Source organism: Pongo pygmaeus, chromosome 15 (genome assembly GCF_028885625.2).
Source record: "Pongo pygmaeus isolate AG05252 chromosome 15, NHGRI_mPonPyg2-v2.0_pri, whole genome shotgun sequence".
Lineage (NCBI taxonomy): Eukaryota > Metazoa > Chordata > Mammalia > Primates > Hominidae > Pongo > Pongo pygmaeus.
The window spans coordinates 51714250-51738413 of NC_072388.2; the positions used below are offsets into that span (position 1 = coordinate 51714250).

General features: G+C 35.2%; 1 protein-coding gene across 10 annotated transcripts in view; it reads right to left on the reverse strand.

The window, feature by feature from the left end:
• Positions 1–219: 219 nt before the first annotated feature.
• The window catches only part of DDHD1 (DDHD domain containing 1), a 119819-nt gene continuing 95874 nt past the window's right edge, over positions 220–24164 (reverse strand). For 5 of the 10 annotated variants that reach the window (XM_054447378.2, XM_054447375.2, XM_054447377.2 and 2 more), the window contains 7 exons: positions 19214–19476; positions 17395–17470; positions 14743–14892; positions 11917–12169; positions 10691–10882; positions 8094–8177; positions 220–3198 (listed from right to left, as the gene is read on the reverse strand). In XM_054447378.2, coding sequence (XP_054303353.2) covers positions 3017–3198; positions 8094–8177; positions 10691–10882; positions 11917–12169; positions 14743–14892; positions 17395–17470; positions 19214–19476 — 1200 coding nt within the window. In that variant the 3' untranslated portion in view covers positions 220–3016. The remainder of the gene's footprint in view (positions 3199–8093; positions 8178–10690; positions 10883–11916; positions 12170–14742; positions 14893–17394; positions 17471–19213; positions 19477–24164) is intronic. The other 5 variants (XM_054447380.2, XM_063651601.1, XM_054447379.2 and 2 more) reach the window with 1 other exon arrangement.

The window sequence follows — 24164 nt, forward strand, 5'->3', positions numbered from 1 at the left end:
TGTCCTAAAATACAGAAACACTGGATTATAAACAAGACTACTGTTGAAAAGAAAGTATGAACTAACATAAGGCCTTAGCAAGACTAATTTTAAAGTAAAAATAAAGCAAGATTTAATCTAGGACATTCTTATTCTAACGGTTAATAATTCTTGGGAAGCTAACTAAAGTTCAGTGATCTAATCAGTACTTGGGAGAATCATCATAGCATGTACACAAAATAGAGAATAAAATTTTAATAGTATCAAAAACAAAACTTTTTTTGGCCGATTTAGTACTTGCTGGAATAAAGTTGCAAAATGTTACTCAGTAACTGACTTAGCTTCTAATCAAGCCAGAATGACACACAGTCTGTATATTAAGTATATACAAATACATCCCATGTTAACATGCACAGACATAGAAACAAGGATACTACAAAACCAAAATCACCATCTCTACTGATGAAAAATGAACTGAAAACAAAACATCCATCCAGTAGTCCAGAACATCTTATTTTTGAAAAGGTTTTGAATATTGCTCTTTCCAAGAATTCAAATAAACTCTAAATGGTTAAATTTGACTGTTTTCTCAATATGAAAAAAAGGAAGCAGACATATTCCTATGGCTATAGGAACATACCTTTTACTCAGTGATACCAAATTAAAACGTTTGACATAATTTCACTCTTCTCAGGTAAAAAGGGGTCTTCATATTCTAGTGGTTAAGAATAAATCCCTTCAAGTTCTTATGCATTTGAGTGTCATACCACCTACAGCAACATATGCTCAAGTACCTTTAACGATACAGTCATATAGCATGAGTTTAATTTTCCTGAGAACTAAATTAGACCTACAAAATAAACAGGCTATGAAAATGACCTGAGTTCATAGGAATCTGTAAGTTAGAGATACTTTAGCTTTGCTAAGATTTCATCAAAAGCCTTTTATAGCAACGGTTTCTTAGTGAGTCACATACTTGGTCATGGAGCCTTGGAATTTTTTTTAAACATTAAAAAGAAGTGCTTTATGTTGTTGTGCAAATTCAACAAAAGGCCAAAACAGCCAACAGTACTGAAGTGCTAAGTAAAACCTACAAGTAAGCCACAGATTCTACTATCTTATGAAGAAAGGAGGAGGTGAGAGATACAGCTGACCAACTTTGCTCCCAGTTTGACAATGATTATTGGGAAGCTAAGCAATTCCTTGCAAGTTAAGAAAAGACAGCACCTTAAGTGGAACCTAGTGGAAACCACTCAGAAGTGAGGGTTGTGTGCAACAGGGATGGCTACTGATCCCCTCTAGGTAACTCCTCTTTTGTGTGAGAATCCAAGAACATAGAAATCAAGCAGGGAAACACTGGCTTCATGGTCATTTCTCTGAATTATGAATTGCAACTTCTGTTATTATTGTTTGCAAACTACTAAAAGGTCACATGTGAATCAAGTCATTGAACAGCATATAAAAGAATATGGCCTGGCTTCAACCCAAGCTTTTCTTTTTTGTTTTTTAGAGACAGGGTCTGGCTCTGTCACCCAGGCTGGAGTGCATTGGTATGATCAGAGCTCACTGCAGCTTCGAACTTCTGGGCTCGGGTGATCCTCCCACCTCAGCCTCTTGAGTAGCTGGGACTACAGGTGTACACCACAAGTGGCTAATTTTTGTCAGTTTTTGCAGAGAAGGGGGTCTCACTATGTTGCCCAAGCTGGTCTTGAAATCCTGGGCTCAAGAGATCCTCCCATCTTGGCCTCTCAAAGTGTTGGGATTACAGGCGTGAGCCACGGTGACTAGCTCAATCCAAGCTTTTCTGATTTGTGATGTAATCTAATTCATGGCACTTTAAATGTTTTGGTGCCTTGGTGTATTAACATGTAACATGAGAACAAGATTTATTTACTTACCTCAAGAAGCTAGTACATGGGTTATTGAATGTACTCCTCTTAAACTTTGAGCCCCTCAGATGAAAAGCACTGTGGAAACAATTACAGCTGAAGAAAACCCTTCCAATGCCTCAGAATCCTGACTTACTGTGCCTTGTGTCTCAATGGCACATTGAGAAACAATGTGCACTAGTTAGTGGCATCATATCCCTTCATATATGTTGTTTGGCACACAAATGTTTATACATTTAAAATAGCTGCCATACTACCTATTCAAAAGCATTTACCAGTTTTCTAATAAAGCTAATGAAATGTACCCATTATGGAGTACTCCATGTCAAGTTTAGAGAAACTTTAGCTTTCTCTGAAGTACATGTAACATAATAAAAAGTTTATTTAAAAAATTGAACTAGTGTTGTATGAAGCCATAAGTTTTTAATGAAAAAGCAATGTATGCCACAGTGTCTCTATATTCATCTGAAGAGTACAAAGATGGAGTTCTGAGAAAAAAGGGTTTAACACTATAGAAAATAAATCTGGTTCTTAAATTATGTTCAAAGCAAACATTAAAACAGTAATGTCTCATACACTGAAATAAAGCAATTAGAGGTAATAAATTATAAATACCGTAGTTCAAATATTGTTTTAAGCATTAGTTTTTCTAAACAAGTTAAATTCAAAACACTTTAAATCTGTTATATTTTTTCAAAGGGATGTACAAATGAAAGCCTTCATAGAAATCTAAAACAATGATACCACCTTGAGATCTTCATACAGAATATGCTGAACCTTGACCATTTTTAATTTATAACATACTTTGGTTAATACATTATGTTCCATATGCCTTTATATTTGGGAGGAATCAGATTGTGATTTGTAGTCTTTACATGCAGTTTACCCAAACCTTCTTCACATCCAGGTCTTGCTTGATTCTCTGGAGAAGGTTTTGTCAGACTCATAATTAAAATGATGCAAACTGTAAATGACTTCTTCAGAACTGAAAACTTTTTTTTAAAATAAAGTGCTTTTAAATTCAAATATCTGTTGCCCTAAAGAAAACTGAAATATACTTTAACCCTGAAATTTCCATATCTTGACACACACATTTTAACAGGAAAAAAAAAAAAATCAGTTTTAGGCCATTCATGTCCTTCAAGAGTTCAGATTGGATCTAAATTGGGTTTTGCATCGTTATCGTGCTCATGTTTGTACATGAAGGTTAAAAGAAAAAGGGCAACATCCAAGGATGACCAATAGGCAGTATGCGACGTGACAGCTGACCAATAGCGGCTCTCCACAAGGCCTTCTCTGAGTTCAAAATCAATCCTGTGATCCAACTCCACTAAAAAGAAAAGAAGTTAAACAAATGAATACAGATTACAATAAAATATGTTCTATATAGACTTACTAGAGTTGAGAGTAAAAATTTAGCTAAATAGAAGTGATTCTGTCACTTTTTTAAGAAGTGACTTTCCATTATCATCTTAAGAGAAAAACCCTCAAAAGAGCCTCAGTAGTACAGGATTCTATTTGTAAAGTTCTTTCCTTTGTATGCTAAAGTTAATATGAAATAATAAAGGAAGACAAAAAAAATCACTTGGCATATGACAGGATATTTTCAGAGTTAAAAAAATTGCTTTCAAAACTTGGCATTACCATTTAATCCTTGTGCCTAATCTATAAAATAAGGAAAACACCCCTCTTGAAGATTTACAGGCCAGGCTTGCATGCAATAATGCCCGTGGGAGTGCAAGAGATCATTCAATCTCCTCCTTAGGGAGGCCTTATATATCCACTAGTTGTGTGGGGGATATGTTAGAAGATAACCATCTGTGTACAGTCCTAGAATGTTTTCTTCTCTACTAGGCTGAATGTCTCACAGGCAACCCCCATAAACCCTAGTCTCCATCCAGTCAGCAGGGTCTAACATGTGCCTAGGACATACAAATGTTCATTAAGTGTTTGTTCAACAAAAGAAGAACACGCAGGGTGGCTGGGAAAGTTAAACAGGGAGGAGCAGTGGTGATTCTTGGGAGGAAGGACTTTGCTTATAACAGTGCTGTCCACAAACAATTCAGTGAATTCAATCAAGTATTTTCTAAAACCCACAGAAAGTCCTTGTGATTACCTGTTAGAGAAAAATCACCTTAACAAATCAAGGCTCTACGATAATTCCAATGATCTCATTTAATAAATTATTAGAGATAAACACTTTAAGAATATGATATTTTGATCTTTAGGAACTCCTTTAAAACTGTTAATGAGCCGTAGAGTGTTCTGAAGGGTCTATGTTACAAACAAAACAAAAATGCTCAAATTGCTACCAACCAGACACTGTAAAGTCTGCCCCTGAACAAGCACCAAAAGGATTTTAAGAGTAAAACTGGCACAAATTAAGAAGGAAATTGGAGAAAAAGTTGGGTTTTGCTTTATACTGGGAATTTGGTAATCACACATAGGAAATCATAATACTCTAGGGAAATATTTCACATAAATGCTTAGTTAATGCTTATTTTAAATAGGTATTTTGTGACAATAACATTTGGTAATTTAACAATGCTTATACGGTTGTTATTTTTCTATTAAACTATGCTCTTCTTATAAGGTATGTTCATAATTCTAGCTACACATTTTCAGAGAAGGTTTACATTTAAGTGGTATAAATACCAATTAGGTTATAAAATACTTGTAAAATACATTGACAGGGGCTTTTTACTAAGTTTTTTGGGCTGCTTTTTTTTTTTTGAGACGGAGTCTCACACTGTCACCCAGGCTAGAGTGCAGTGGCACGATCTTTGCTCACTGCAACCTCCGCCTCCCCGGTTCAAGCGATTCTCTGGCCTCAGCCTCCCGAGTAGCTGGGATTACAGGTGTTCACCACCACACCCGGCTAATTTTTTTGTATTTTTAGTAGAGATGAGGTTTCACTATGTTGGCCAGGCTGGTCTTGAACTCCTGACCTTGTGATCCACCCGCCTCAGCCTCCCAAAGTGCTGGGATTACAAGTGTGAGCCACCGCACCCGGCCTGGACTGCATTTTTAAAATTTAAATTACAATAAGCAAATCAATAACAAGTCAGAAATAGCTGAAATCCACGTGGACTGGTGAGTTAGTAAATGTCTTAATCTTTTGTATTCCACAGGACATTTGATTAGATTTGTAGTACATTCTGACACAATAGACGGGAAGACAAAAATAAAGCAAGAAACTGGAATGCTCAAGCACAATGAAGATGAGTCAAGATGAATTACAAAGGAAAAAGATGAAAAACAGTTGGAAAATGTGTTAATATTGGTGAAGACCACAAAGTTATAATTTTTAAGAATTCACTTTCAAATGCCACTTCATAATGTTTTCCTAGTCCAAAACTCTTTAGTTACATACAATTCTGTTTTTTAAGTCAAAGAAAGGAAGATATTTCCTGTTTATAACACGTGTTATTTGGCTCCACTTTGATTTTATGTTCCTGAAATTATTCTTAACATGCTATTACTGTCTTACAACACTGCCTTTCATTGAGTAGACACTCAAATGTTAAATTTCATTCTTGTCCTATATTATGTGCCCTTATCATTTTATCACTTAAAGGGACTTTACTCAGTGTCACTAACCAGATTGTCTCCCTCTATCCTTCCATATTTATCTACAGATTGTCTCCATCAAAATGGGTATTAGGAAGCTAGCTTGTACTTGATGAACCTGTTTCAATTTCTCGTCCTCCCTGAAAAGGTTTATCCCAGGCAGTCTGGCTATCAGTTAAGTGGACCTCACATCTATGTTGGTTATGTAGGTGGATGGATGAAATTTGGTGGGCCTATGTTCCGTCTTTTCTCTCTCTTTTAGGTAGATCACAGATTTCCCAAGGGAGTGATGGTCTACATAGTAGCACCATTCTGTATGTGCTGTGAGATCAGCTGTTGGCCAAAGTAGGCTCAAATCTACGTGGATTAGCCTAGGACCTACTTTCTCATTACCATCTCAAGAATGGGTGTTGTCATACAGGTTGGTAGTTTTTCCCTGGTTTCTCTAGCTGAGCTAGGTCAAAAAAAAAAAAAAAAAAAAAAAAAAAGGAGAACATAAATCATCACTTCTTTTTCTCTCTGGAATGCCCAAGTGACAGAATTTCTCTATCCATAAAAAAGAAGAATCAGGTTTCTGAACAGTTGAAGAGAAGTAAAAATGAGAAAAGAAACTGTGTTTTTAAACAATCATCAATTCTTTGCTTACACTGTTTTAAAACATGGATTATTTTCTTTCTGGGGTGTCACATACATAGGTATATTTCCTTCCCTGTTCCCCAAAGTAGAGTATCTGCTACATTCCATGTGGAAGTGCTTGACAATCAAGGAATCTCCATAGTGTGAAGGTCAAGTGTCATCAGTAGTGTGCTTTCATCAGAGAATTCTTTTGTGCACAAGGCTTGTCAACAGACATATAATAAGTAATTATAATATATGGTAGAATGTGATGAACCACAAAACAGAGGTACAGTAAAGGACTCTCTCAGTTCTAAGGAATGAAAGATGGCTTTCACCTGGAGAAATCATAAAAGGCTCTCTGAAAGGAGGAGGATTTGGACATGCAGAGATGAAAAGATATTGCAGGGAGAAGAAACAGCATGAGCAAAACTGCAGAGGTGGGAAGCATGGGGTACAAAGGGAAATATAAGTTAGTTTTCTTGAGAAAAACCAGGAATGATTAAAAGGGAGTAGTTCTGAATTTGACTAGAAAATTTTGTCAAACCAAATTGTGAAGGGTCCAACAATCTAGCCATTCATTTCTTTGTATGAATGATTTTCATAGGGTTCAACAATTCTAGCCATTCATTTCTTTGTATGAATGACTGAGACCTTTCTCCAGGTGAAAGCAATCTTTCATTCCTTAGACCTGAGAGAGTCCTTTATTGTACCTATGTTTTGTGGTTCGTCACATTCTACCATATATTATAATTATTTACGCAGTTATCTACCTTCCCTACTAGAGTTTATGCTCTCTAGAAAATACATAATTTTCACACTAGCATCTTTATAGGCAGTATTGAAATTTGTTTCATCTTATCTTTTCTAGTGACTACCATGGTCTCTTGGTTCAAGGTAAACAGCGAAGTAAATAATTGTTGAGTGAATGAAAACAGGAAGCGCAAAAAGAAGCCATATAGATATTACCATCTGAATTATTTTGTGTAGTTATGATTACAGGTTTAACTACTTAGGTAGCTAGGTAGGATGGTTTTGAGATACTGGATATATGGGCTACTTGGCTGCAGGACAAATATATTAGTGAATTAATTTTCCTTTCTCCAACCAAAAATGCAAAAAACATAAATAAAATTATTTATTTATGAAAGAGGCTGGCTTGGGCAGAGACCAGAGAGAGCACTTATGTAAGATAATTTCTTAAGAGGAATTCACTGAGTTAGGTCAACACAAACTGAAGTAATGTAAGAGTTTTTTTTTTTTTACTTGAAAAAATTTATGAAAATTGGTGATCAAATAAAGAAACTGTAAAATGAGATTTGGTTAAAACATTAAAAGAAAAAAAATCCCACAAAGCCCTGTAACATGTTTTGTCAAAGACAAAATCCAGTATTTTTTTTTTTTTTAAAAAAAAGAGAAGCTGTGGAAAAAGAATCAGAAATTAGTCATAAAAATAATTTTAAACTGCTAAAGTTAATCCATAGTGAAACATTTAGAATATACTGAAAATTAAGAGATTAAAAATATCTCTTACATCCAAGAATACTGTTTTGAAAAGTGAATGTACTCCCCTAAACTACATTAAATATTTGTGTTGAAAGCAATCAGCTATGACATACCTACAACCCTAAGTGGTAAATTTACTGATACCTGAAATAACCAAGAATGATTACATTCTTTGTACTATTAGAAACCCTTTTATATCTAAATGTATTAAATGAAAAGAAATAGCAAACCTCTTTGGAGCCTTTAGGACAATAAAGAAGAAAACGACCTTATGCTTTTCTTCAGGTTCCTTCTTTGTAGAAGTATACACGAATATGCTCTAGCACATTAAGTGGCTAGTCAATTTTCAGGTTTCAGAACCACTACCATTTAAGATTAGAAAATATGGGAAGAAAATAGACATAAAATAGTCTGTAATGGTAAACTGAAGCTGGGATCTCATAGAAGAACTGATCCAATTTTTCAATAAGCAGAAGAACTCTAAGTAGATCATTTTTATAGTATTCTGAATGCTATTCCTGACATATACCATACCGAGGGCATTATCTTTATTCTGCATTACATTTTCCGGAAAAAGAAGTTGTGGGAGATTAAAGAACGATTCTTGAAGTCTGAAATCTGTGAAAAAAAAACACAAGATGCTGTAAAGGGTTGGCTGATGATTAAAAATGGCCTTCAATGATGTAGTGGCCAAAAGTTAGAACAACACTCCCAAATAAGCTGACTAAATCTAGCATACATAAGGTAGTACACATCTTAATTTTTGTAAGGAGCTCTTTCATGGAAAATGTAAGCATAACTAACTTGAAATATAATCTCATAATCTGTTAACACCCAGATAGTCCCCAAATTCATAGCTAATTTAGTTCCTAACCTAGATGCAAAACAATGCTAAAAGAAACAGATCTTTGCATTATATGTTAGAAAAGAAGTCTAGACTTTCCAAAAGAAAAGAAGAATAGCTATGTAAGATGCTTCAACTGGATGAAAATAAAATAGGTTTCAATTGACAACGCTCGTTCTTCACATAAAGAAACAGATAGACCATGAATTCTAAGCCTGTGCCCCATTTTACCCTCAAATAGCAAGTGAATCAAAGTCGGTAGCTTCAGAATAAAGGTTATCCAGAAGAACTGAGGCAATTAATGTAAGTAGAAGAAAGGAAGGAAGCCAGAATCACCTAATCACAATGACCAAATTTCAGAAAGAAGATTTAATGAAGAAAAGTTTTATGATTTGCATGATATAGCCAAGACAGCACTTACGATGAGAAATTATGACGATTACACAGATTATGTTACTGAAGCAAGCCAAATAATTAGTAAAGCAAATCTTGGGAATAAGATTTAAAAGGCAGAATCTTATTATAATAGTCCAATTTTAATAGTTATATCTATATCTAGAGGTGAATATGTGTAATATGTATAATATATGTGTAATATGTGAATATGTGTAAGACTCATAATTACCTTATATTGAGTCTTGTTGACAAATTTACCATTTGGACTATCAAAGAATTTATGTGTAAGAATGACATAGTATGTATTTTGTTAAGCTCTCAAAATAAAAAGATGCAATACAGCTATGCACCTCTACTAACTGCTGTTCTGGAAGAAAAAACTAGGGGTTTCTCTATTATTTTGAAATTACTATGTTAAACAGAAAAAAAAAAACTAAAAAAGTTTTATTCCCTCAGAGCCTGTAGATTCCATACATACGTTTTCATTACCCTTTTTCTAGGGGGTTAAACCCTACCCTGCTCTTCTTGCTCCCTCACTCACTCTAATGTTTACTAGCACTACTGTTGCGCATTAATGCCATTACAGAGAACCATGACTTTTTACCTGCTACCTTACAAAATTCTTTGAAATTAATTTTCCTCAGGAGTTAGAGTTTTCTTGACATCTGCATGTCACAACAGAATTTTGTATTTTCACAATCACATTTTTGATATTAAGTAGAAAAGGAAACAAGTCAGAAATAGTATGAGAACTCTTATAGGAAAAGTAAAATATATTTAATGCAAATATCAAAGTCTAAAAAAGAAGTTTCCAGACTTGCACTTATAAAATTTTCAGTGTCCAGAGTCTGGCACAGATATAATTAAATTAAAAATGCTGTTGGCCCAAGTAGGAATGTTCAACCCTATTAATAATTTATCCTGGAGTGGAGTTGACTGTGGAAGAATTATTCAGCCTCTAGGAGTGTCACACCTGAACTTTCTAAGGATGGATGGCAATGAATGCCATCATTTTACAATTTAGAGTAGCAGACACAGTAACAACACAACACTATAAGTAACAAATAAAATCTGTTTAAAAATTTCTAGAGAAAGAAAAGTTTTCTCCCTGCTATAGTTCCAGAAAAGGAGTAGCTAGTTTCAGAATTTATATTTCTTTATAGGTGTCGATGAAAAAATTAGGACTTGATGTTTTAGTTTTATTTTACTGGACACCTAAAAATAATGTTCAAGTTCAGACTCTTGGAAGTAAATATATACTAAGTGTATTAGTGTTTCACAACTACTCAACATTTCAAACTTCCTAAGTCCACCAGAGAAAGCTTAAATAAGGATCCATATAATGCTAAGTCCAATATAACTATCCATTTATTTACTCATTTTTTCAATATCTGCTTTACACTAGGTAGCTGGGATAGAATTGGAAGCCATTCAGCAGATCCAATAAAATTTCTAAGCTTTGAATAGAAGTAGGATGACTTTGGGTATAGCAGTTTTTCAAGTCTCAAGACCAGATACAGCACAGGTCTAAAGCAATAATTACATGATTTTTGAGACTGAGAAGATCACATTAGTAAAAATCTACTTTATAAACTTCAGGGGGTACTTACCCTAAAGAGATTTGTTTTATGCTTGATGTTTAAGACCCTGTGCCACAAGGCCCTAATTATTAATATTCTATTAATTCATCAATGCAGAAAATAAAACTGCATTTTCCTGGAAATTATTCTTAAAAATATAAGCAGAAGGAAAGCATTTTTTTTCTTTCAAAGTTAAGGCACACTTTAGATCTTAGAGTTGACTAGCTAGTATTAATATCTTATACCTCCCTGCCCTCCCCAAGTTTTAAAAAGATACAGTATAAACTTAAGGAAATAATGTATGAACTAACATGCAGAATCAAGGAAGCCAGAACTGCTATGTGGAAGGGTCTGTGTCCCTACGGTGGTAGCAGAAGGTGAGGCAACTGGCTTCTTCTCATCTTCCATTGAGTCTTTTGATGTTTCAGATGACTGTGTTGTAGATGAACGTCCAAATCTTGAGAACAACATTCCTCCAAGTCCCTTTCCAATGCTAGCAGCCCCTGTATTTCACAAAGCAGGGTAGTCATTCTGTTGAATTACACCACACTCTAAGCTAAAGAGCACCACCCATAATTATAGCCAAGTGGCAGAGGGACCAAACCCTAGTCATGTTTTTCCAGGGTGGGAACATAAGAAAATTATAATTTATATTGCAGGTTTCTAAATAAAAATGGTGAATAGAATGAGAGTTGTATAAGCTCTAGGAATATAACACAGGAATATATAAACAAAGGAATAAAGATTCTATTTTATTCAAGTGATCATGGTTTATTAAAATATTTGGCAAGATTAAAATCTTTAATAAAAGAACCATGCCATTGACATGAGTATAGATTTACTATCGATATACTTACTACTGAATTTAAATGGACATGTAAGAAAAAGCCGTCAATAAACAATGTATTAACATGAGAAAGTGAAACAGCCAATGAGTTCAGGAGATAAAGCCTATTTATAGTGCCACCTTGTGGTATTTTATATTAAGGCAACTTGTAACCAAAGGCAATGGACAGATTCAAATAGCACATAATCGAGTTCCAGTGATACAGCAAACATTGTGCCGGTACTGGAGATCATTCAAAGAAAAATTAAACATCCTTGTTGCCCTCAGGAATCACATAGTTTGAGAGACTTTTAGAATAGATCAGAGAACTGGTTGACAGGGAGCACCCTCTGACACAAGCGCTTTCTCATTTCACAGATGAGCAAGTAGAGCATTAAAAACTATATTATTTACTCAAGATCTCACAGCAAGTGGTAGGACCAAGATTAAAATGAGGGACTTGATTCTCAGAACAGCTTTTTCTGGTCCATCCAGCTATCTCATATTCTAAAACTATAAGATCTGATCTAATCAGAGAACTTTAGAGCTTTCTGGGCCTCAAATATGAACATTGGGAGGGAGGGTAGTTAATTCTAGACACAGGGATTAACTATTGGGAGTTTCCTAATACTAGAATACTTCTAGTCCCCCAAACTTAATGTCTATAAAAGTGCTTATATGCATAGATAAGGAATACTTAAGAGAAATTACCTAATATGCTTGCTTTGCCTATATTTGTTATAGATTCTCCATAGTGTCGGCGGGACAAGACTGGTGAGGTCACAGGGCTTGGTATGGTTGAAATGCCTTCATTCTCTGAAACTGAGGTAGGTTCTTTAGCTGGGTTGAGAAAGCTTGGCTTCATATGTTCATAAGGTAGAGGATTTGAAGTATTGTACCAGTGGATCTGGACAGGTGAAATGTTGCTGTAGTGTTTCAGTATTAATGGTTCTAATCTATAAGCCTTGATTTAAAAAAAAAATTCAAAGAAACACAGCGTTAAATCACAATGCTTGGATTTTAGTAAACTGTTCTTACTCTATTGCATGTTAAGTAAACCTCAGAGAAGGAATTTATTAAAAAACAATAGCTATTTCAAACATGTATTTCTATTTGTTCACTGTTAATATGCAGTTGGTCTAATGATGAGATTATGAAAAACAGTCTAGGCTAATAGTGTCTATCAATTAGTTTTCCAGAGAAATATTTTTATTATGTTCTGATATCATGTAACAATTAGATTTATTTTAGTCTCAGGAGCAAAGTTGAAGTAGTAGACGGTAATCCTGGGAAATAGCAAATAAGGCCAATTTTTAATATTTTAGGAGCTCTAAGCTCTGTTTTAAAATAGATTGATATAGTAACAGCACAAATCAGATGCCAGCATAAGAGCATCTGTCTGATGTGAAGTAGTGATGAGACAGCAGAAAAGGCAATGGATATGGCATCAGAATCCCCTAAATTCATATTCTGGTTTCTATCACTTATTTTTTAATTTACATTTTTAGAAAATTTTATTTTTTAAGATGGAGATGGGGTCTCGCCATGGTGCCCAGGCTGGTCTCAAACTCCTGGGCTCAGGCAATCCTCCCACCTCAGCCTCCCAAAGTGTTGGAATAATAGGTATGAGCCACTGCACCCGGCCTCTGTCACTTATTAATTGCATGATGCTTGTTAAGTCACTAGGTCTCAGAGCCCTGAGTTTCCTGAGCTGTAGAAAGGAGGTAACACTTCCCCTCTTACAGAGATGTGAGAAAGAACACATAACATTTGTAAAAACTGCCTTGCACCGTTCTGATGTAAACTATTTAACAAAGTATTAATTTTTTTAAAAATCACAGAAAAACTATAAAATGAATAATAAAAAGTTAAGAGTTTGGAACCCTCCTTTAAAGTTACAACAAAGTTTAAGTTATACAAAGGACAGGGCTCAGAGCAGACCTATGAACTGAAATTCACTTTCAAGTTACGAGACAATGGATAAAATGGGTATATGTTAATGAAATGCTTATTGTCTAGCTGGGTGTATATATATATATTTTACTTAACCCTAACAATCCTAGAAGGCAAAATATTATCATCTACATCATACAGATAAGATACAATCTCAGAAATAACTTGGCCAGGATTGTGCAGTTTGTATTTGAATCTTATATTAAACTTCCAGTTCAGTGAAGTTAATATGGCAGTTGTAAGTCTTTAACATATGGGAGATTTTCTAAAATTTGAATGGTTAGTCAATGTTGTATTTATTTGGTACTAGCTAAAAGGATCCTTTAAAAGACTTTCCACAATAATATAAAGCTATTTTTTCAGAGAATAAATGCTATTTAAAATAGTTTAATATTTAGTTAAACCAGCCTTGTCCCAAAGAAGTTTTAAGGGGGCATTTTTCTTGTCTGAAAATCTTACTTGGCATTACACTGTTTACCAGGATGCAAGGTTCTTGGAGTGTTTCCATTAAAAAAAATATTTACAGCATAAACATAATAGAGAATAGAAAAATCCAACATCTTACAATTCTATTAGGCTATAATAAAGTTTTATTTTGATGTTTAGTATTTGAATATTTTCATTTTTCAGAGAGTCTACAAAATACATTCCAATACTGTAGCATACTTTAGATTAAAAAAGTATTTAGAGCAGGATTTTTAAGATTTATGGTTTCTAGGTTACTGGTATTACAATTGGTTAAGGTTTGAAAGTCCAGTAGACTCCTGTCTCTTGTATTAACTGTCTGGGAATAATATTTTTACATTACATTCTTGTATTACAAGTGCAACATAACCAGACCATCTCTAAGGTATTTTATCTCATGAGCCCTAAATTAACCAAAACACACGTTTAATAATCAGATAAATGAAGTGTTTTCATTAATTTGATGGCAGCTTGTAAGATGTCTTAGATAGATTTTTACTTTTTGGAGACAGAGTCTTGCTCTGTTGCCCAGGCTGGAGTGTAGTGGCACAATCTCAGCTAACCGCAACCTCTGCCTCCCAGGTTCAAGCAATTCTATTGCCTCAGCCTCCCGAGTAGCTGGGATTACAGCCATGCCCAGCTAATTTTTTGTATTTTAGTAGAGATGGAGTTTCACCATGTTGCCCAGGCTAGTCTCGAACTTGAGCTCAGGCAATCTGCCTGCCTTGGCCTCCCAAAGTGCTGGGATTACAGGCGTGAGCACCGCGCCCGGCTTTTTTTTTTTTTTTTTTTTTTGAGATGGAGTCTCACTACTCTGTCACCCAAGCTGGAGTGCAGTGGCATGATCTTGGCTCATTCCAATCTCTACCTCCCAGGTTCAAGTGATTCTCCTGCCTTACAGGCACCCACTACCATGCCCAGCTAATCTTTGTATTTTTAGTAGAGATGAGGTTTCACCATGTTGGTCAGGCTGGTCTTGAACTCCTGACCTCAGATGATCCGCCCGCCTCAGCCTCCCAAAGTGCTGGGATTACAGGCGTGAGCCACTGTTCCCAGCTGATAGATTCTTTTTAGGAACAATTTGACATTGAGAAAAAAAGAGTCTATATTGAAACTCACCACTGGATCTGTAGGATGAAAAATATTTAGTAACCGGTTACAAATCTCTCTAGGCAAAATATGGTCTTGACTTCCAGTATTTCCTGGGCGGATGCCACGCAAAGCCAAGAAAACTGCTAATGGGGATCCCATACAGAAGAAATTCTCAACCTAAAATGATAAAGTCATCTTAAAGTTTAACAATGGTGAAGTGTTATTTTTCAACAAAATTTGGGCATAATGTAATATATGGCAAAATACAAATAATAAAATTAACTTTGAGTATATTCGTTTTTAATAAGAGTTATCCAGATGGGCTCTGCCAACCATTAACCATTCTAGAATAATCTATTTCCATGAGATACTTCATTATCTTTAAACCTAATGCAAGTTGAATAAAAGGAAGATAAGGATCATTTTCTTATATATTTGTATACACTAATCAAATATTTATTGAGGTACTACTTTGTGTGAAGTAATACATTTGGTGCTGTGATGGATATAAAGACCAGTACAGCTTCTGCACTCAAAATTTACAGTCCTGTGGGGAAAGCAGAATAAAATACGTGCATAACAGAGGGAAATAATGCTTTAAGAGGGTGAAAAAAATAATTCCAACTTTGAAGGCTTTACAGAGGAGGTACCATGTGCATTGGCCAGTAAAAGACTTGAGAAAGGTTTCTACAGCTGGGGTTGGATATTGCTGCTGGCAAGAATAACATTCTAGACTGATAGAACCAAATGAACTAAAGCCAAGGTGGGAAATAACTTGGTTTATTTTATTTCATTTATTTATTAATTTTTTGAGACCGAGTCTCGCTCTGTCACCCAGGCTGGAGTGCAGTGGTGCGATCTCAGCTCACTGCAAGCTCCGCCTCCTGGGTTCACGCCATTCTCCTGCCTCAGCCTCCTGAGTAGCTGGGACTACAGGCACCCGCCACCACGCCCAGCTAATTTTTTTGTATTTTTAGCAGAGATGGGGTTTCACCGTGTTAGTCAGGATAGTCTCTATCTCCTGACCTCGTGATTCGCCTGCCTTGGCCTCCCAAAGTGCTGGGATTACAGGCGTGAGCCACTGTGCCCGCCCATAACCTGGTTTATTTTTGAGAATAAAAATAGTCTGACAGGCTGGGCGCGGTGACTCACGCCTGTAATCCCACCACTTTGAGAGGCCAAGGCAGGCGAATCACGAGGTCAGGAGATCGAGACTATCCTGACTAACATGGTGAAACCCCATCTCTGCTAAAAATACAAAAAAATTAGCTGGGCGTGGTGGCAGGCGCCTGTAATCCCAGCTACTCGGGAGGCTGAGGCAGGAGAATCACTTGAATTGGAGGTGCGGAGGTTGCAGTGGGCCAAGATCACGACACTGCACTCCAGCCTGGGCGACAGAGCAAGACTCCGTCTCAAAAAAAAAAAAAAGTAATGATAGTAGAGATGAAATGCAAATTCTACAATGGGATTACTCCAAAGACCATACTCTTAGGGCTTTTAAAAATATGTTATAATTTACCATATTGTTTTACAATGTATGATATATATATATATAAAATATATATATTAAAAAAAACACTTTGTAAGTAATGGAGATAGATTCAATTAAAAAACTCTTAACGTTTTAAATAAATTTCTGCATCATTCCACATCTTAACCTGTGTGTTAAGTTCTTGTGATAAAAGAAACACATTTCAAGAAGAGGTAATATAGTATACTAGACATGAGCAAATACTCAACAGGAAATGAGTATTAGGAAACTTATGACATTTCCCATTTAACACTGCAAACAAGTTATTTGTTATTCAGCTATAGGGTATGTCCTTTCCAATAGTCTAGTCAATGCTGACACCTCTGCCACATTTTCCTAAATCACTGCTTTCAACAGGTCATTCTGATTGCTTAAAAACCCTGCAAAGCTTCCCAATGCCGTTATCAATATAAGCTCCTTATTTCTAGCTATTCCTGCTTTCTCACTGCCTCCTTGTCCTGGCTCCTGTATATTCTAGCTAAACTAAGTTTGCTCACCCAGCTCCAAGCTAACCCTGTGCACCTCTGTCTTGTGCTTTTGTCATATATTGTTCATCCATTGACATGCCAGCTTTCCAACCCTGGAATCATTACTCATATACTTCCTCTGATTTTTTCTCACCACTGACCAACTAGGTGGTCATTAAGATTTAATTCTAAATAGTAAATATTTCTCATCTGTCTCTATTTTTCTTTACCACTATTCTAGATTAGTTGATGTTTCTTAAGGTAGATGAAGTTACAGCCCTCCATGCCTTTGTTTATGCCATTCCTCTTACACAGAATAGCATCTCTCCTTTCTTTCACTTGGCAATATCTAATTTACTGAGACCAAGTACAAATATCTCTCCTTTGTAAACTTTTGCAGGCAAAATTAGAACCTCCCTTTCTTGCACATATATTGTTCTGTATACTGATAATAGCATCAATAATACTGTGTTATATAACCTGAGGACTGGGGAACTGACTTGTCTATTCTTTTCTTTGTACAACCAGAAATGGCAGTGTCCAACATATAGTATATGTTGAATAAATATTTATTTTGAAAGAACAATAAACTTTCATTTGAATCTCAAAGGCATATTTCAGATGACCTTAAAAAAAAAAATACTGAGATCAATGTTGAAGAACACATTGCTCTTTCCTTACCTTAAATTTTAAGGCAGGTGTTTGTGTCATAGATGATGCTTTCAATCCATGCAGCCGTTCTTCTATTTCCTTCAGCCTAAGAAGGGGTATGAGATTATATACAAACACGTATTTATAATTTCATAAATATTAGATGCTTGCTAGCTTACTAAAGTATAAAGATGCAGATGATGGCCCATTATCCCTCACATTAATCCTGGTTGACAGTATTTAATAAATGTCTCTGCCACAGTACAGAAAGTATATAAAAATTTATGAAATAATTAGTAAAAGTACCCTTAGTTGTCATGATACCTGCTGTTAATAGCTTTTTTTGTAGTAAAATGTGAGTCATATACAAGCACATATACATCTTTTAAAAAATTACACCAAATGGTTAATACCATATATACTGTTCTCTCTTCTCTATACTTAAGAGTTTAGAGATCTTTTCATTTCATTGCCTCCTGACCTATTTCAATTTTTTTTTTAACAACTATGACTGTCCAAAATACAGGTGAACCATATAGTCTAACCCTTCTCTGTTGATGAACATCATTTTCAATTACAATGTTTCACAGCTACTTACATTTAGTAAACTCTGGAATTAAGTTATTATTATTATTTTTTAAAAGCTATAGTTGGCCAGGCACAGTAGCTCATGTCTGGAATCCCAGCACTTTGGGAGGCTCAGGTGGGTCGATCACTTAAGGTCAGGAGTTCAAGACCAGCCTGGCCAACATGGTGAAACCTCATCTCTACTAAAAATACAAAAATGAGCCGGACGTGGTAGCAGATGCCTGTAATCCCAGCTACTGGGGAGGCAGAGGCAGGAGAATCACTTGAACCTGGAAGACAAGAGGTTGTAGTGAGCTGAGACTGTGCCACTGCACTCCAGCCTGGGCAACAGAGCAAGACTCCATCTCCAAAAAAAAAAAAAAAAAAAAAAAAAATCAAATTGTTATTTTCCATGCTTTTTTTTTTTTTTAAGTTTTACTGGATTTATACATCTAATACATCTAAAATGCTGCTCCGAGTCTTGCCAAACATGACATTTTATTTCAAACTTATCAATTATTTTGACACTATAATATTTATGTGTCTAGCCTATGGTACTTAATAAGATTCTAAATGAAATCCTTAGTTAACATCTATAAGACAAAACTAGTAAAAATTTTAGTCAATTAGCACATTTGTTTTAATATGCTAGTAAATTATCAGAATGAGTGATTTTTCATTTTTATATCAGAATTAATCATATAAAGAGAACAAAGAAGAAAAGGCATGTAACTAGAGATGAAGATACGAATGCAGCAAAGAATTAAAAGATAGTATTGGGAGAGCCACAAATGATTAAATAATTATAAAATCTACTTATATAACACATATAATTATGTTTATACATATAACATGTAAAAAAATATATTTGCTAAAAAAAAGCGCTTAAAAATTATTTTCAGAATAATAAGAAAGGTAGAAACCCACCTCAAAAGGTCAGTAAAACTACAAAGGATTATAAACTGGTAAACATTTTCAATAAGGATTCTATGCAGTGACTAAGCTTGGAGTAAGTTTTAAATTTCACTCCTAACAAACTGTGAAGAAAAGATGAAAGGAAAACAAGGAGAATAACAAAAGAATTTATTTTATGCTACAGGAAAATGCATGTAATTAGCATGAAAATCAACAGTCTCTAGCTTGATTAGGCATGCTATGTAGTAATCTTTGTATCTTGAACAATGCATTATTTCTTTATCATGAAATTCTTAGTTTTCTCCTAAGAGGTCCAGTAATTCCATAAAGACATTTAAAAATTTTTCAAAAGATTAGGATATTTTACCGTCGTTTTGTTATATAGAGTTCATCAAGAAGATGTCGTTCTTCATAGCTCATCCATCGTTCGTCAGGCAACTCTTCTTCCTTTTGCAGCAACTGTTCATAGAGTCGAACTGGATTCCAGCCAGTCATTATGTCATAAGTAATTACACATCCCAAGGAATGTGACACTATTGAGACTTTACCCCCTTTTTCTTCAAAGTCTGGATTCCGAGAACAGAAAAGGGAATATAATCGATTCAGCTCTTGCTGAAGGCCTTTAACTAGCTGTTTGAAATAAGAAAACATTATCATATTAGAGTTGTCACTGACTACTATACACTTATTCTAAACTCAAATACATTAAGGTAGAAAAACATACATTACCGATTAAATACACCTAGGTTATTAAAATTAACTTAGGTCTTTCAAAATCTTGCAGGAATGAAGTAGGGTATACATACTATTATAATCCATATCATCACTAAGAATATAGGCAGATACTACCTATGTAGATCCTTCTGTAGTCCTTAAACCAACTGTATAAGCCAGCAGTTCCATAGATTAAAAAAAAAAACAAAAAACCAAAGTTCTATGCAAATACCAGTAAGATTTTCAAAGACCCCTGCAAATTTCTTTTTTGTTGTAACTTACCCACATGCAATTCTAAATTTTTGTACCTTGTAGTTTTTAGTCAGTAAATTTTAGAAAATGAGTATCTGGGCTTATGATAATAGGCATACTAACATATTATAAATTATTGTGCATTTAGATAGAGTAAATGTAATAAAAGGCCACTGAATGATTGAAGAAAAAACTAAAGTTGATCTACTGGGTGTTTCAAAATTCCCACTAAGTTGGCAATACAGATATAAAAGTAAAAAGTTGTTTTCTATGTTTGGAAAGCAGGGCTATTTTAAGTTTAGAGGTTAATGTGGGGAGTATTTTTGTAATTTTTCTTTGTAAAGTGCTTTCTTTGAAATTAAGCTTTAACAAATATTACTGAAATATTCCATAAAGTCAGAAGAATAAGGTTCTTTTGTTACTCAAACCCATCCTGGGCCCTGATCTGAGTTTTAAGGCAGTCTTCTCTTCCGCCTACCATTGCTTACTTCTATTTGATTATGAATTTCCTACTGGATGTTCAATTTCTCATTTCAGTACTTCTTAATATACTAGCTGCTACTCTGACATATAAATATTAGTTACTTGTTGCTTCAATTTTCAAGTTTGTTACTATGTCTCAAGAGAAAACTAGCCACTATCAACTTTTATTGAAAATTCTTTATCTGCTGACACAACTTGAAAAATCATTCTTTATGTACTTTATGATTGGCAGGGTTAGCAGTGACATGAATAAAGGGATGATGGTCTCTGCTGACATCTCAGAGCTCCATAATGCAATACTGGTTAAAGCTAAAGGTCTAGTTAAAGCTCTGAAACTATCATGTCTGATGAAATATATTCAGCTGATGAAGAAAGAAAAAGATAAGACAAGCTTGCAGCATGTGGAAGGATGATAAGCTGCCTTTTCTCTAGGGAGAAATGCCAAAGTTTTATTTTAATTAGACTCTTCATCAGGAAGTAAAAAAGAATTACACGCTTTAGTGCAATGGTTCTCCAATTTGCAACATGCATTAGAATAACCCGGAGGGCTTGTTAAATACAGATTTCTAGGTACCACACCAGACTTTTTGATCCAGAAGGGCTGAGATGTGGCCTGGGAATTTGCATTTCATTATGCTCCCAGAAGATGATGCTACTGGCCTGAGGACTACACTTTAGAAACTACTGATTTAATGGCAATGTACGTAAACATCTTCTAAGACATGGGTTGTAAGTAAAACTCTAATTAATATAGTTTCAGGAATATGCAGTGTGAAATACTACATGGCTCTGTTTGAAGGGAGCTATAATATGCTTTGGATTTGGCTTTGATAAGAATATCAACCAGTCCTTAAAATTTCGTTATTTTCCTGATTTATAATCTACATGAGGTAGGTACAGAGAAAGCTAATGTTTAGATAAAATAATTTCCTTTAAAAGCAACAGTTCTTAATCATTTTTATTTTTGAAGACCTTGATTTTAAGACTTGTACCATGTAAATCTCAAAGCACTAAAAGATATATACTTTAGTACTCTGACAAAACGTACCTAATCTTTTTGTTTTTATAAAATACCAGCCTACTCCCATATTAAAGTTTGTTAAAAAAGGAAATCACACTACCAGTAATTAACCTATTTCATATTCAAAAATTTTAAAACATCTCTCACTATACCAAATACTTCATTAGTTTGGCAATCATATATGGGTAAAAAAACAATATCAAATTATCTAAGGCAGAGAAAGTCTGTTTGATACTAAAATATTTCACTATGGAATGAGGCATAGCATGGACAGTTTCTGAAGACCTGATGATGTCATCTGTTTCAATAATTATACACTTGAATAGAAATGGCCTTTGTATTTCCTTATTAGAGCATATCTGGATTTGGTAGCATTTTCTTTTTCTATTGCTTATGCATATATATGAGACATCTATGGTCAGACATTATGATTTTGAAAGCCAACTTTTTAAACAGCTTTGTACTACCTCTAAATGCTTCTGTATCTCATCCGCTCATCAGTGAAAGGAGAAATTCATCTCTATGTTGTATCCAACAAGTTTACTCTAATTGGAATTTTTTTTTTCCTTTTCCTTCTCCTTTCTGATCCAATTATATTCTCCTAATTAGGATCCCTTTGTGACCAAGTGTATTCATATGGGACATCTCAGCCAAGATTAACAATATATCCTGTGATCTTAACTTTATTATCTATTAGGTCTACAATATGATCTAATCAAGTCAATGAACCTCTTACACAGTAAGCACTGGATAGCTTTTCAAAAGTTTAAAACAATTTTTAATTTCCATAACCACTGCTCAAGAGTTAAAACTTATGAAGGAAATGAATGTAAGGAGGAAAAACCCGGCAGTTTCAAGAGTTGAGTCCAAACACACAAAATATGGCTGAGGAATAGAGATAGTCCTTTGTTCTCCCTGCTTCGAGAAATGGTAATGAGAAAATGTAATTTAGAGAGTTCTAGTCATCTATATCAATTAAATAATTCAAATAATGTCAAGATACAGCTAGGACAATTCTCTTTATAATTCTTCAATTTTAAAAGCTATTAAAAAGAGAGTTCAGATTTACACAAGATGTACAGTTCTCTCTGGATTTCTTGTGTTACTTTAGGGTTGAAGTAAGGGTCAAAGGCTCTCTGATGATCTCTTGATTGATTTTTTAAACTGGTCCTCAGAAAGTCATCTGAGAAGTACTGATTGATATACACAATTTCCCCTAACCATGACTTTTCAGAAATTATTAGGAAAATCATTAGGGTTCTCCCATGAGCATGTAAGAATCTGAGAGTTAAAAGGGACCTCAGCAATGATCTAATTTAAACTGCTGGGAAGGTAGGAGTCCCTTCAGTAGCATCCCTGAGAAGTGGTCACTCAGTCTCTACCTTAGTGCATATCTCCATTTTAAAGTGTCCACTTCTATCTTTAGCGACAGCTTTGTTACTACAAAGTTCATTACAATAAACAAACATGTTCCTTCCCATATTTTCTATCCACTGACCTTTACTTTTTAGAGTTAACAGAATAAGTCTATTAAAAATATGGTGGCCCTTGAAAGACATAAATATACACAGAATCAATCATAATTTGAATGTCTAAGGACCATGAATTGTACGGGAAACTTTATACACATTTCATTTTTAATCCTAATGACGAACTTTATCAGTACATATTTTATCCCATTTTATAAGTGGGGAAGCTAAGAAAGTGAGAAATTCGATCTGAGATGACAGAGCTGGTTAAGTGGCAGGTTTTTGTTGTTGTTGTTGTTGTTGTTGTTTGTTTTTTTAGATGGAATTTCATTCTGTTGCAGGCTGGAATGTAGTGGCGCGATCTCAGTTCACCGCAACCTCTGCCTCCCAGGTTCAAGTGCTTCTCCTGCCTCAGCCTCCTGAGTAGCTGGGATTACAGGTGTGCATCACCACGCCTGGCTAATTTTTGTATTTTTAGTAGAGACGGGGTTTCACCACGTTGGTCGGGCTGGTCTTGAATTCCTGACCTCAAGTGATCTGTCTGCCTTGGCCTCCCAAAGTGCTGGGATTACAGAAGTGGCAGGCTTTGAATCTGCATCTATTTTTTATTTATTATTATTATTATACTTTAAGTTTTAGGGTACATGTGCACAATGTGCAGGCAGCCAAAAAACACATGAAAAAATGCTCACCATCACTGGCCATCAGAGAAATGCAAATCAAAACCACAATGAGATACCATCTCACACCAGTTAGAATGGCAATCATTAAAAAGCCAGGAAATAACGGGTGCTGGAGAGGATGTGGAGAAATAGGAACACTTTTACACTGTTGGTGGGACTGTAAACTGGTTCAATCATTGTGGAAGTCAGTATGGCGATTCCTCAGGGATCTAGAACTAGAAATACCATCTGAATCTGCATCTATTTGACTACAAAGGCTCAGAGAAGAAGGGGGAAAAAGGCTCTTTCAAATGCCTCACAAATAAACCAAACAAGGTTCATTCACCAGGCATGTGACTTAGTCCTAATCATTCCTTCCCTAAGGAAACATATACTGTTAAATAATTTATCCTAGAATATTGCCTAACACCAATCTCATGTTAATATATTTTAATTTACAGAATCAACTTTTCTTTTTTAAAAATAGGAATAGGCCGGGCACAGTGGCTCACGCCTATAATCCCAGCACTTTGGAAGGCTGAGGTGGGAGGATCACTTGAAGTCAGGGGTTCAAGACCAGCCTGGGCAACATGGTGAAACCCTGTCTCTGATAAAAACACAAAAATTGGCCGGGTGTATTGGCGCATGCCCGTAGTCCCAGCTACTCAGGAGCCTGAGGCATAAGAATCACTTGAGCCCAGAAGACGGAGGCTGCAG